The sequence below is a fragment of the Cyprinus carpio genome, chromosome B17, assembly GCF_018340385.1.
Source record: "Cyprinus carpio isolate SPL01 chromosome B17, ASM1834038v1, whole genome shotgun sequence".
NCBI classification, from domain to species: domain Eukaryota; kingdom Metazoa; phylum Chordata; class Actinopteri; order Cypriniformes; family Cyprinidae; genus Cyprinus; species Cyprinus carpio.
Genome location: NC_056613.1, coordinates 19,478,041 through 19,492,985, shown reverse-complemented (window position 1 = coordinate 19,492,985; position 14,945 = coordinate 19,478,041). Strand labels below are relative to the sequence as shown.

General features: G+C 35.0%; 1 protein-coding gene across 1 annotated transcript in view; it reads left to right on the top strand.

The window, feature by feature from the left end:
* Nucleotides 1–1,356: 1,356 nt before the first annotated feature.
* rps6ka5 (ribosomal protein S6 kinase, polypeptide 5) overlaps nt 1,357–14,945 on the top strand; it is a 34,827-nt gene continuing 21,238 nt past the window's right edge. The window contains exons 1-10 of the mRNA XM_042742682.1: nt 1,357–1,632; nt 5,433–5,504; nt 5,594–5,812; nt 7,002–7,117; nt 7,720–7,821; nt 10,645–10,728; nt 10,909–11,012; nt 11,800–11,950; nt 12,131–12,292; nt 14,431–14,556. Coding sequence (XP_042598616.1) covers nt 1,575–1,632; nt 5,433–5,504; nt 5,594–5,812; nt 7,002–7,117; nt 7,720–7,821; nt 10,645–10,728; nt 10,909–11,012; nt 11,800–11,950; nt 12,131–12,292; nt 14,431–14,556 — 1,194 coding nt within the window. The 5' untranslated portion in view covers nt 1,357–1,574. The remainder of the gene's footprint in view (nt 1,633–5,432; nt 5,505–5,593; nt 5,813–7,001; nt 7,118–7,719; nt 7,822–10,644; nt 10,729–10,908; nt 11,013–11,799; nt 11,951–12,130; nt 12,293–14,430; nt 14,557–14,945) is intronic.

The following is a 14,945-nucleotide window of genomic DNA, read 5'->3' as shown; positions in this document are numbered from 1 at the left end:
GGCACAGGTGTGTCTTCCCTACCTGTATTTGTGTGTCTGTTTGGCTACAACTTCTTGTCTGTACATTGTGTAAACGTCTACATCAATTTGTTTAGGGAATATTTACATGCTAAACTATAACTGTGTAGGCAGTTTACAATAAATACTGGGAGTATACTGGGTGTTTCCTGTGACTGCACTAAAAAGAAGTAAAGTTATTATAATAGAACATAATAGAAGTGGAGTTTACAGGCCTTTGCTTGTCCAAATGAGGACACAGGCTTCCCTTCCCCCTTGAGAAAATACAGATCTCAGCCTCAGGCATTTGGAAGTGTACCATTGGAGTGTATGCATATAATGCACACTGTCAGCTCACTTATCAAATATACAATAGAATGGAAACAGTGATTGAAGGGTAATTAAAGTCCACTCATTACATTACTGCATATTTCTACTGTAGACAACTAGCTAATACACTGCTAATCTGTCCAATTCACCCAAATATAAACACTTTTTCCAAACTTATATGAGTTTCTTTCTTCAGTTGAACACAGAAGAAGATATTTTGAAGAATGTGTTAACCAAACAGTTGACAGTAGCCACTGAATTTCGCATATTATGAAAAAAGTGCTAAGGATGTCGATGGCTATTGTCATATTGATGGCTATATATATATATATATATATATATATATATATATATATATATATATATATATACGATTAATCGTGCAGCCCTAATATATATATATATATATATATATTATATATGTTAAATAATAAATAAATATGGGCAGCACGATTAATCGTATTTTAATATATATATATATATATATATATATATATATATATATATATATATATATATATATATATCGTATTTTTATATATATATATATATATATATATATATATATATATATATATATATATATATATCGTATATATATAGATATATATATATATATATATATATATATATATATATATATATCAAATATACAATATTAAAATACGATTTATATATTAAATATATTATATAATATATATATATATATATATATATATATATATTATATATATATATATATATATATATATATATATATATATATATATAGCATTTATATATTAAGATATATTAAAATACGATTAATCGTGCTGCCCATATTTATTTATTATTTAACAACATTTTTATATATTTATTAATATATTCTAATATATTTTAGTAATATTCATTGTTTAACAATACTAATATTTATTTTATCGCTAACATTTTTACAGTAAATAGTTAAACGTATCGTTATGGTTACGTTGTTCGATGGGCGTTGAGTGACAGTCGGGGGGTCCAATAGGGCAGGAGTATTTTTCAGTGGGCGTGTCTAATGAGACTCGGCGTGTGTATCTCTGTTAGTACCGCTGTAGTATTTACAGCCCCGCCGCCCTTCCCACGAGGATGCCGTTATTGTCATTTACATTATTTTCCAAAAGGTTGCTTTATAACAACAACTCCGTTTATGTAATCCTGCTGTGACGGTCTCTGTGTGCATTAGTGTCGTGCAGCGAGTAGAGGAAGGAGAGCGCGCTCCGTCTACGATGGAGGGCTCGTCGGGGGAAGGTGACCTGTTTACCGTCAAGCACGAGCTCAGAAACGGTAAATAAACGCCGGGCAGCCTGTCCTGCGCTTATGTTTAAGAAACAACGCTTATTTATAAATAATGTTTTCGTGATATAGTGGAAGAGACAGCTTTAATGTTAGCTGGTCGGCTAGTGTAAAAGCATGAGTGAAGGCTATAAGTAACCTATATCAATATATTGATATCTGTATCACAAATGATCCTCCAGCCTGGGGTACTTTGAGGTTAGAGGATGTTCTGCATGTGCAATTGCATAATTCACATTCATAACCGCAGTTGCGCTTAAGTGCACTTGCATTTCAGTGCATGTTGTGTGTGAAACATTTGAAAGAAATCAGATTGACATTGAAGAAAATGATTGCACTGTATGGAATTAATTGCATTTATTATGTGTCAGTGGTTTAAGTAGTTGCTCAGTCATGACATGGCCTCGAGTCCAACGAAACCCAATTACTGGAGCTCATTTAATCTCTAGGGCCCTGATGTTGTGTTTGTATAGTAAATGAAGTTACCAGGTTTGTCCTCACTTGCAGTTTGTCTTAGTAAATGCTTAGTAGGCACATTCCATCAGTATAGTACAGTACTTTGTTGTCTTATGACTTTTTTAGATGCACCAATGCCACATTTTTGTTGTAAGACCTATTAGATATGTTTGATGAAATATAATGCGACATACTACTTTCAAATGTCTGTATGCTTACTATAAAACAGAGATTTTGGCTTGCCTCGTCATTTTCAGGGTGTGTCAGAGTCAGACAATACAATTCAATGTAGTAGGCCTAATTTTTGACAATCTATCAGAAAATGTTACTGTAACATTAAAGAAAATGTCACATGTCTCAGTTGTGAGGCTCACACAACATTCTAAATTTTCATAACAAAAAAAAATTAAAAAAATAATAATTGTACTGTATATAATTCTATGTAATAATTTGTTTTATAAATTATTAAATTCATATTCAATTATTCAAACTAATCGGTGGCGATAGCCTCGTGGCAGTGCACAGACATGTAATGCCATTTCGCTTCGGTCGTCCTGAGTTCGATTCCCAATTCGCTGACCTTTCCCGATCACCCCCACCCCACACTTCACTTCTTGACAAGTAACTGTTCCTGTCCAAATAAAGGCTAAAACACAAAGGTAAACTAATTTTAATGACAGAAAATGAATTTTTATCTTTGTTCCACATTCTTAGCACAACCCTGTTACTGCAATATTACAGATAATGTATAAATTCTAAAAATTGTAATGTAAAAAAATCATAAATTTGCTACAACATGATGGGATGTAATTTCATTCCATTTTCACAAATTTTACCAAAAGTTTAGTACGACTGCATCCGTTAACTAAACAATTAGCTAAACTGTTACTCAAGTTTTTGTAAGAAAGAAATTATCAACCAAACATAGCCAAACATAACAAAAAATTTGAAGAAAAACCTCAAAAAAGCATAGTGAGTAAAACAGCTCATAAAAATTTAGTTTAACCTGAAGTTGATGATCAGCCACTTTCTGAAGGTTAAGAACTTTCTTTCTCTGACCTTTCTGTTTTGCGTTTCAGGCCCTATTTTTTGCTCTATCAATGAAAAACAACAATATTTATTTTGCCATCTTGACACAGAAGATCTCATGTCTAAAGGTCTGTTTTGACTTGTGCATCATATCATAAAAATCAGTTCCAATCACTGAAGTATCGGCCAGGCCAAATTAACAGTAATGGTTATTCCATGTGGTTATTAATAGCATTTCCAAAAGAGAGATTTATGAATAGATCACATTTTCTGTTTTCAGGAAATATTGTAAATTGTTCTGCAGTCGTTAAATTGTATTTTGCGATTGAAAACTTTGTTCTCTAGATATTGGTTTCAGCCATTAGAAACCCATATCAGTCGACCACAAGTCTCAAATATTTAAGATGCTAATCCAGATCCAAAAATTTGACTCTGAGCATTACTGTATCACGAATGCAGGTCAATGCGGGTGATCAGATTACGGGCACGTAATTGTTTCTGGCTAGTTATGATTAACAAAGTGTGTAACCTAAGAATGAAGAACTAAAGACTAGAAGGCGGTCACCTGATAAGGCTCACCTAAGAAAGCCCAATAAGGACCAGATTCTTTTCATCAATGCTTTTGGATCTCGAGCGGAGAAAGTCAGGGTTTGGAAGTGTATTAATAAACATGGTAGTTCCCATGGGCCTCTCTAGAGTGCTTGCACGCACCTTAAATATGCTGCTTGATATCCAGTCAGAGGATGTGGTAACAGAATATGTTTTTTTTTTTCTTCTAAAATCAGATAATTTGCAAAGACGGAGAAAGATCATGATTTTGTGTGAGATGCAGGGTAACAGCAGGAATGTGTTCACTTCACTGGTCACGCTCATTGGTATCTACTGAATAAAACAAGAGACCTTAGTTCAGGCTGCACGCTACTGTGTAAACATACACCACACACATGCTTGCGTTCTTCCATGTCTCATTCATGAATGCCGTTTTGTTTCCTCTGAATCATCAGGCTCTTCGTTATTTATGAGCAGGCCCACACAGAATCTGCACCTGCAGAACTCAGATTTCTGCAGAATTTAAATGCATTTAAATCATAGTTCTGCCTCTTGTTTATTTACTCTTCAAAAGTTTGGGGTCGTTTTATTTTTTTTAAAAGAAGTCTCCTATGATCACCAAGGCTACATTTATTTAATCAAAAATACAGAAGAAGTCTCCTATGGTCACCAAGGCTTCTGAAAATATTATAATATTTCAATATTCTGAAATATTATTGCAATTTAAAATAGCATTTTTTTATTTGAAAATGTAAAATATAATTTATTTCTGTGATAGCAAAGCTGAATTTTCAGCAGCTATTACTCCAGACTACAGTGTTACATGATAATTTAGAAATTATTTTAATATTCTGATTTATCTTATTATTATGAATGTTGAAAACAGTTTTTTATATGGCTGAAAAAACGATTAATCGCAATTAATTGCATTCAAAATAAAAGTTGACGTTTACATACTATATGTGTGTGTCCTGTGTACATTTATTATGTAATTATAAATACACACGATACATGTGTATATATTAAGGACAAATATGTTAGATTTATATATAAAATATTTATATTTATATAAATTATATACAAGGATAAATATATATACATACAAATATTTTTTAAATTAATACATAAATGTGTGTGTATTTATATATACATAATACATATACCCAGTACACACACATATGGTATATAACATAAACTTTTAGTTTGAATGCGATTAATTGTTTTGCAGCCCTAGTTCTTTTCAGATTCTTTAAAGATTAGAAATTTCAAAAGAACATCACATTTGAAAAAGAAGTCTTTTGTAACATGGAAAAAGTCTTTACTGCCACTTTTGAGCAATTTAATGGATCCTTGGTAAATAAAGATATTAATTGCTTTAAATAAAAATAAAAATGACTGACCCCAAATATGCCAAAAATGGTAGTGTGTTTATTTATTTTGCCTCATTTCATAATGCTTTCGGCTGCCACTTTTGTTTTAGCGTGTTTAAATATTTAAAGTCAGTGCAGAAAATGCATAAAAAAGGTTCCACCTGGACCTGTTTATAAGCTGCATACTGTATACAAACAGCTGGAGGCTCATCTCCAAGGGTTCACCATTTTGAACACAGTTTCTGTTCTCACTGTTGTGGAAAGTGGCAAAGGTTCAAGCAACCAAAGTTGAGAAGGTTTACGGGAGGTTTTCTTGTATGTAATCCAAGTGAAGAACATGATTTCTTGGCTGTGTGACCAGATGGATGTGTTTAAATCTTTCCCCAGCCAATCTGACGGGTCATGTGGAGCGAGTGGGCATTGAGAACTTTGAGCTGCTGAAAGTGCTGGGAACAGGAGGTCAGTGTTAGTTCAAGTATGTGTACTCTGTGTTCTCTGCTTATCTTTGTTCCTACTCCACTAACAAATTGTTCTTCTCCTCTGGGCAGCCTACGGCAAGGTGTTCTTGGTTCGCAAGGTGAGCGGCCATGATTCGGGTAAACTCTATGCCATGAAGGTGCTGAAAAAGGCCACTATTGTGCAGAAGGCGAAGACGGCAGAGCACACACGCACAGAGAGACAGGTCCTCGAGCACATCAGACAGTCTCCTTTCCTGGTTACACTCCATTATGCCTTCCAGACAGACACCAAGCTGCATCTCATTCTAGGTATGCTCTCTCCTCTCTCTCGTACATTGCAAAAATGCAAACTGTTCTTTATGCTCCAATTTTACTTCTGCATTTAAAGAGTGTGACTTGTGCAGACCCAATAATTCCCCTGCATTCTTGCTCACCAGTAGTGTTATAGTAAACTATTCCTGTTGTCTACTATTGCTCTAGCAAGTAAACTTTATAAGGTCTTAGCCATCAGGTGTGATTCAGTCATAGGGAGCGTTTAGTCAGTCTGACTGCAGATAGCTTAGTGAGCAAGTATACATTGATATCTCAGTTCACAGGAAGTGGGCAGGGAATTTACCCATCAGTCATTGTGCACAATCTCCGGCATTTTTATTCAGCTTGATTAACCTCAGAAGTGGTTGCTGGGCAGTACGAGAGTATAAAGTGCAGCAGATGTGACTGTTAGAATACCATTATTATTATGTTACATAACGGGTACATGCATAATTTATTTTTTATTTTTATAGAAAATACACATACTATACACTACTGTTGAAAAGTTTGGGGATTTTTGTAATGTTTTTGAAAGAAGGGTCATATGTTCACCAGGGCTGCATTTATTTAAATAAAAATAAAATTAAAAACAGTAATATTGTGAAATATATATATATTTTTAATTTTAATATATTTAAAAATGTTGTGTATTCCCGTGATAACAAAGCTGAATTTTCAGCAGCATTACTCCAGTCTTTAGTGTCATATGATCCTTCAGAAATCATTTTTATATGCTGATTTTTTTCTTTCATTTTACTGATCCCAAACTGCAGTGTATAATTTATTACATTAAATGAAATAATATGGCTGAATATATAAGTAATTTATGTTTATTGCTTTTATATTATCACGCTCGAAACCCTTTCTTTTTGTGACTCAGGTGTTGTTTGATGAAGCTGTAGGACATTTAAAAAAAAGTGAACTTTTCCACATCCCCTCTCGAGTGTGTAGAGACCCGTGAACTCTGTTTAGGGACCCTGTGAATTTCAACACAGTTAATGTGCTTTAATAATGAAAAGCGGAAGCCTGTATGCCACTACAGGAACTCTTGGTTTTGTGGTAATGCTTGGAACCGATTGTGTCAGTGTCAGCATTAAAGCAGGATTTTGCACAATACCTGCTACATAAGAAATATAAAAGTGTCTTTGACCAGTTGCAATTTTGTTTTATGTACCTTCAATTGCAGACTATGTGAACGGAGGTGAGCTCTTCACACACTTGGTCCAAAGAGTTCGCTTTAAAGAGCAAGAGGTTACCTTGTACAGTGGGGAGATTGTACTAGCACTGGAGCACTTGCATAAGGTAAAATTGCTGAAAAAATTGCACACTTATTTTCACTTTTCATTTCCTTTGCAATCTGACTGAATGGCGCCTCATTTCGAGAGAATAGAGAAAGTAATTCCTTCCTTTACTCAGAAGGTACTTCTCCTCTCTCCTGCCTACTCAGATCAATTCCTCACTTAGTTAACCAGGCCAGGGCAAATGTATCTGCAGCGCTCAGTTTCTCGAAGGCTGTGTTTACAAAAAGAGGAAGAAAACTGTTTTTAATGCATGCTTGTTCTGTTCATAGCAGCCATTATTCAGAGAGAAGAGAGTTGCCCTGGAGGCATTGCAGCATTTGTAGGAAGGACCTTGACAGTCAGATTAACATTGTTTTGGTTCAGTCTCATTTTTTTGTCATTGCCTATTATGTTGCCATTTATTATTTATTAAATTATTGGTGCATTTTCCAGGTGAATGGCTGCATTTTATGACCCCAGACAAGTTAAGGTTGTAAACACAACATTTGAGCAAATACTTTTGGCAAGGATGACTAAAAAATGTGGTGAATTATGACATGAAAATTGAAGTATTTGGTCACGCATCTAAGCATAAAAGCTTATTCGTTCCTTTTTGTTTTTCAGCTGGGAATTGTCTACAGAGACCTAAAACTTGAGAATATACTTCTTGATTCAAACGGTCACATCGTGTTGACGGACTTTGGCCTTAGTAAGGAGTTCCATGAGGTGAGTTTGTGTTACTCGACATATTTTTTTTTATTTAAATTGTCTTTTGGGCCAAATCTAATGTGTGATTAATGAATATATATATATATATGTATGTGTGTGTGTATATATGTGTATATATGTATGTATATATACATATGTATATATGTGTGTGTATATATATATATATATATATATATATATAAAAGCCAGTAACCTATGGTACCAATGTATTGTAGAGCCCTAAAGTGTTATTCCCATTGTTCCCACTAGGCTTCACTTTTGATGTTGTTATTGCACAGAATGCAGGTTCAAAAATGTGTGTGGAACAAAATGTCTAGTTTTCAGTGTTTCAGCTGGATTCTGTCCACATATCCACAGAGTTTCAGTGTGGAAGTGAAAATGGGAGAAATAATGTGCAGACATAAACAATGCAGATTAATTCATGAGATAAGGCTGCATCCTGGCACAGTTCATAGCAGGTCATATTAACTGCATAACGATTCTTTTTCATATAATTCTGGATCAAATTATTTATAATTCTGGTTATTGAAAAGCATGCTAAGAGCAAAACATAACACATACAAATGAGTACCATGCGGTTTGCAAAAAGAGCTTGTTGGTCGCATCTGCAGCAGCATATACACCACAAAACCATCCGCTTAACCTGTGCAAACAAACATATGTGGGAGCCATCAGATAAGCTGTTGTCCAGCCAAGGACAAAAAGGCTGAATAAGCTTTACAACCACTTAAAGAAAATTACCAACCATTGTCCTGCATCATAAATGCTACATTTAAAGTGAATATTGCAGTAGATTACATACATATGATTTACACACAGCACAGATCGTGTTTAGTCTTAGCCTCAACAGCCTCTAAGTGCAGTAATTAATCATTCTAGAATGAAGAATCATGTTTCGATGCATAGGTTTACATTTCATTTTATCTTTAACTTTAAAAACACTGTTGCAATTGATGCACTATGAGTGAAAGGGGTCAATAAGATATTTTTGAAGGAAATTCAATTCAAGGAAATTATTTAGCAAGGATAAGTGTTCCTTATTAAAAACGAGCAGAACTTTTCAAAATTTTTGTTATGGGTGTTTGAGACAAATGTTGAAAGATCTGTATTAAGAGAGTTCTTGCTGCATTGTTGTGTATGGTCTTTGAGAAGTGCATCTATAACAAATGATTGTTTATTCCTGGGGACCACCAAAAATACTGCACGTGTCCTGCCCTGTCAGTGATGATCTGTTTGATGTTTCAATAGTTCACACTGAATCTCCCTCCGTCCCATGAATGCAGTAACAGCGCAAGGCTGTTTACTCAATGCTGTAATCGCTTATCATGCATGTTTTGGTATTCTTTGTTCTAAAAGATTATATCAACTTTTTGTTCTTCTCAGTTTGACCTTTGTTGTACTAGCTAACAACCCATTTCAGCCAGAATTTCTTTTACAAGTGTGGTTTGAAAACACGCCTGTGACTATTAAGACTTTATAGCGAACGTATAAACCAGCGCACATAAAACGATTATATTCATCCGACAGAAATGTGCTGATTATGAGATGCATAAAAATAAAAGCAATTAATAAATGTATGCAGGAACTTTAATTATAAAAGCCATGTGCTTGCAACGGGATTCAAACATGTGGCAAGAATGTTAAATGCACATAGGATATTAAAGAAGATTGTTCAAGATGTTCTCATGTATTTCATTCTGTAAATATGCCGCATAATTCAGAAAGTAGCTTTGCCCAATTTAGAAAGCACAGATGGCGTTTAGTCTTAGCCTCAACAGTATCTAAGTGCAGTAATTAATCATTCTAGAATAAAGAATCATGTTTCGATGCATAGGTTTACATTTCATTTTATCTTTAACTTTTAAAACAATGTGTTACAATTGATACAGGTTGTGGGTAATTTCAGGTATAGGGGTTTTTAATAATTTTATTTTGAATGAATAGTTTTATTTTTTATATATTTAATGTAAAGACAATTATAATGTTACAGAAGATTTCTATTTCAAATAAATGCTGTTCTTTTGAGCTTTCTGTGTATCAAAGAATCATTGCTAATGAGAAACACTGATCATAATAAAAAATATTCTTGAGCAGCAAATCAGCATATGAGAATGATTTCTGGAGGATCATGTGACACTGAAGGCTGTAGTAATGGCTGCTGGAAATTTAGCTTTGCCTTCACAGGAATATATTATAATACTGTTTAAAATATATGAAAACAGTTGTAAATTGTAATACTTTCTCGTAATATTGCTGTTTTCACTGTATTGTTGATCAAATAAATGCAGCTTTGGGGAGTGTAAAACATGCATTATAAAAATCTTACCAACCCCGAACCTTTGAACAGTAGTGTATATATTTAAATATTTTTGACCATTACTGCAAAACCAGCTCATTATGTTTTATGTTTCATGAATCATGTTTTTTTTTCTCTGACCAAATGTAATCTTTTTTTTGTTTTTTATTTTTTTTTTTTTATAATAATGTTGTTTTTTTTTTTTATTAAAGTGTTGTAAAAAGAGATTTTCACTTTTTTTTGTGTGTGTTTTTTGCCCTGAGCTCAAAGCTAATTAGTCCATTGTTAGTGAACATTCTGTGTCGTGTAAGACATATGGTAGATTAATGAGAATTTTCGGCTGTATAAACACACCCAGCCCTAAACCAAACATTCACATATCTATGTTTCTGAAAGAAAAAAAATTCTGAATGCTACAAAGACAATTGTGAAAACTGAAATTGTAGAAGAAACTTTAGGAAATTTGGAAGCAAGGGAGATACAGGTTTTTGCAAACAGTAAAATAAACCCTTTTGGTCTTGTAGGTAGAGAGGGCTTATTCCATCTGTGGCACTATTGAGTACATGGCTCCTGAGATTGTAGCAGGAGGAGAGTCGGGACATGACAAGGTAAAGTGAACCACTCATCCGCCCATTTTTAAGTGCTATTTAATTAAACATGTAATTTTCTTAAATTATATACAGCAGCTTAAAGTTCGACTTTGAAAAGTGATTCATTCATTTTTGCACCAATCAGCATAAATTTGAATGTGCTTTTGGGAATATAGCCCTTGTGTTGTGCTCCTGCAGGCGGTGGACTGGTGGAGTATGGGAGTTCTGATGTATGAGCTGTTGACCGGAGGCTCTCCTTTCACTGTCGACGGCGATGAGAACTCTCATTCTGACATTGCCGAGTAAGACCAGCACATATACACACTCAGCTGTTTTCTCTCTAAGAATGGGAGTAAAGAAATTTAATGATGCTGATTGTGATTCCTCTTAACGACTCTGGTTCCATTAATGATTCTTTAAAAGGATAGTTCACCCAAAAATGAAAATTCTTTACTTGCCCTCATGTGGTTCCAAACCCGTATGACTTACTTTCTTCTGTGTAAGACAACAGAAGATACTTTTGAAGAATGTTGGTTGGTATATGGTTTCAGTTCCTATTGACCTTCTTTGTATGGAAAGGATGTTATTGGGTACCAAATCTGTTTGTTATGAACACACATTGTCATATGAACAGATATGATCAGTCAACTAGACTACCTTACATACAGATAACAAGAATAGGTTTTTTGGGGGTTAATCTTGAATCTGACATGACGAAATTTGATGACTCATTGGAGTAATTTGTTCAGGAATCAGATTGGAACAGATCTGAAAACTCAAATTAATTTTATTCTTGTTTTGAATTCTTGAATTCTTGTTTTGAATAATAACTGGTTCTCGGTTTCCAACCCTAATTCTCTGCATGCCTTTATGTGGTTAAACACCAGTTCTCTTTTTATTATTTCAAAGTCCGCCTTGCTTTGAAATCATAAGTTGACTGTTTGATTGCATCAGCATGTTGATAATGATAGTGACAATATCATTAAATTACCTTTTTGGTTTTGTTATAATTCCAATACAAATCTGAAGGAAGGGTACAGTTGTTGTTGTTTTTTTCTTTTTTATTAATTCTCTCTCTTTTCCCGATAGGAGAATTATGAAAAAAGTTCCTCCATTCCCCAAAGACATGGGGCCTCTGGCCAAAGACATTATCCAGCAACTGCTAATTAAAGACCCAAAGAAGAGGCTGGGCTCCGGGCCCTCTGGGGCCCAGAATGTGAAAAGCCATCCATTTTACCAGGCAAGACGAAAATGACTAATTGACTCCCCCCCACCCCCCCCCCCCCCCACCCCCCCACAAAAAAAAAAAAATTTAGTAGAGAAGAATAACTATTTCCCTAGTCATTTCATTGGCTTGTTAAAGTTGATTCAGATTCACTCAAGGACCAACATCTAAAATGTTTGACTGTGGTTGATTCAGAAAATGAACTGGGAGGATCTAGCTGCTAAGAAGGTTCCGGCTCCGTTTAAGCCTGTAATTCGTGATGAGCTGGATGTAAGCAACTTTGCTGAGGAGTTTACAGAGATGGACCCAACATACTCCCCAGCGGCACTTCCAAACAACTGTGACCGCATCTTTCAGGTAGTAGAATTAATAACAAATTTTACTGTATTATAATATTTGTTTATTGGCGGATGTTTTTGGTTATTTGCAAGTCAGACGGCCTAACATGATGAGTGAAAGTAAGGAATTTAAACTGATAGTTCATCCAGTAAAATAATAATAAAAAATTGCTATTAGTTTACTCACTCTCTGGTCATCCAAGATATAGGTGAGTTTTTTCTTGGGTAGAACAGTTAAGAAGATTTTTAGCTTAAACCATGGTGCTTGGTGATTAATAAATTGCATGTCAGCGGCTGCCCGTCTTGCAGAATAAAAAAGCATGTCATGCAACACTAAATTAATGCCCATAGCTCCAGACGATGTCTTGAGATCTTATGGAGTGAAACTAGTGGTCTGTGCAAGAAAACTGAACATTATTTACAACATTATTACCTTTAATCTATAGCATCAGGCAAATGGGAAAGTAATATTCTTTTCCGCTAACTGGTTCGATTCACTAGTTCGTTTAAGTAATCATGCAATGATGTAACTCATATGTAATTATATTATTACGTTTTATTATATTTTTATATTATTATTAATTATATTATTATGATGGAAAAGCTGAATTTTTACAGCAGCAATTACTCTGTTTTTAAATAAGTAGTTTTTACTACATAAAGTAGTTTTTCCTTCAGAAATCATTGTCATGTGCTGATTGCAAGAAACTTTTCTCATTATTTTTTCAGTGTTGAAAACAGTTGTGCTACTTAATATTTTTCTGGAAACTGATGCATTGTTTTTCAGAATTCTTTGATGAATAGAATTATTTGAAAGGTAAATTAATGTTAAAGTGTTTACTGCCATTTTTGATCAAAATAATGCATACTTTCTGCATGCAACTATTAGCTTCTTTCAACAAAAATCTTACTGACCCCAGATTTTGAATGGTAGTATATTTTATGCAAATGTACTCAAAATTCACTCAAAAAAAGTTCAGCTTTTGAAGCCAAATTGTCCCAAAACTACTAAAATATCGTTTGATTTCTTTTCCAGGCCAATATATCAGTTTTTCACTAATGTCATCCATGTGTGATGTACCTAAAACAATATTGATTCACACTGAGCATTTATTTATGACATTGTTAATGAATTTCTGCACACGAGTGGACATTTGATGTTGCTTTAGAATATAATCGTTCAGTTAACCCTCCATTATTAGTAAGAAGGAAGTACCGAAGTGGATATTGGCAAGTCAGCCTTTATAATGATCACTTACGCAACATGAGCCCGGCTGTCTATGTTGATATTCAGATGAATTAGAGAGCTGTTTGGAGATGTAATTATGGTGATATGGAGATGGATTCAAGCATCAGATGTGAATGACTATTTTTGATGCGGCTTGATCCATAACGTTGCCTATAGCATGATGCCAGCTGAAATGGGAGGCTGCGAAAGAGATGGTGTCTATGATTGCCTTCTGAATCCTTCAGTCTGGCGGATCAATGCCGCCATTAAACGGCTCTGTCATGAAATAAAAGGTCGGCGTCTGCGAGAACAACCATGTCTGGCTCAATTACTCCTTCAACCTTTGATTACCAACTTCATCATGGCTTTTCTAAGCGTTCGCCTTTCATGTGCGCTGGAATTTTGATCCTTCGTAATTCTCGGGCGGTACAATTGCAGCGACGTCTGCAATGATGACTTACGAAGTGCTCCACAGCGCACACGCACACACACATGCGTAGCTGCATATAAACCCAGCCACCCCCTCATACTCCTCACAAACTGAAATTAAACTGCATTAGAGGACTGAGATCATTTGAAAAGCAGGGCAATCAAATACCTTGGCTTAGCAATTAAAAGCATTTTTCAAGCATTCATCTCCTCATCCTTCCGTCCAGCCATCCTCTCATCCAGCCAGCCACTCCTCCACCCATGTAGCACACAGCTGCAGTCTGGCCGTGTAAGTGGGACATGGGCTGTTGGAGGCTTTATTTAGATGGATGCACATGATACAGTTGTCGCAAACAATGTGACTGGAGTCCCTCAGCATGAAGGATTTGCAGAAATGCAAAAGGCCTTGGTGTTTGAATTCTGTCAGTGACCCTGAAACTTCCTCTGTATTAGTTCTCTGTTCTGTTGGTCTGTGTGTTTATAGATGTTTGTATCTGCAGGGCTATTCCTTCATGGCTCCCTCCATCCTTTTTAAGAGGAACGCGGTGATGGACGACCCGGGTCAGCTGTGCGGCAGGTCAGAGAGGCCGGGCTCCGCCGCTGTTGCCCGTAGCGCTATGATGAAGGTCAGTCTGCATATTGCTGCTTTGTAAAAACATTACAATATTTAAAGCTGAAGTATGTCATTTTTCAGTGTTAAAATACTGTCTCCCATCCCAGTTTAATGTGAGGTACAAATGTAAGCAAGCCATTCATTTGTTGATTTGACCTAAAAGTGTAAACATTTCTCCATCGTGATCAATGGAAAAAGGGTGAAATCTTCAGGAAACCTGTTTGAAAACAGTCATTATTTTTGCAAAAACATTGAAAGAAATGCCAGTGCTTATTCAGCAGCAAATTAGTTTCCGACAGTGATAGACCATTAAACTACTATTAATATTTTGAAACAATATTTTCACTTTTTTACTAAAGGGGTTATCAGTTCTTGAATATCGGTTTTACACTATCTTAAGTT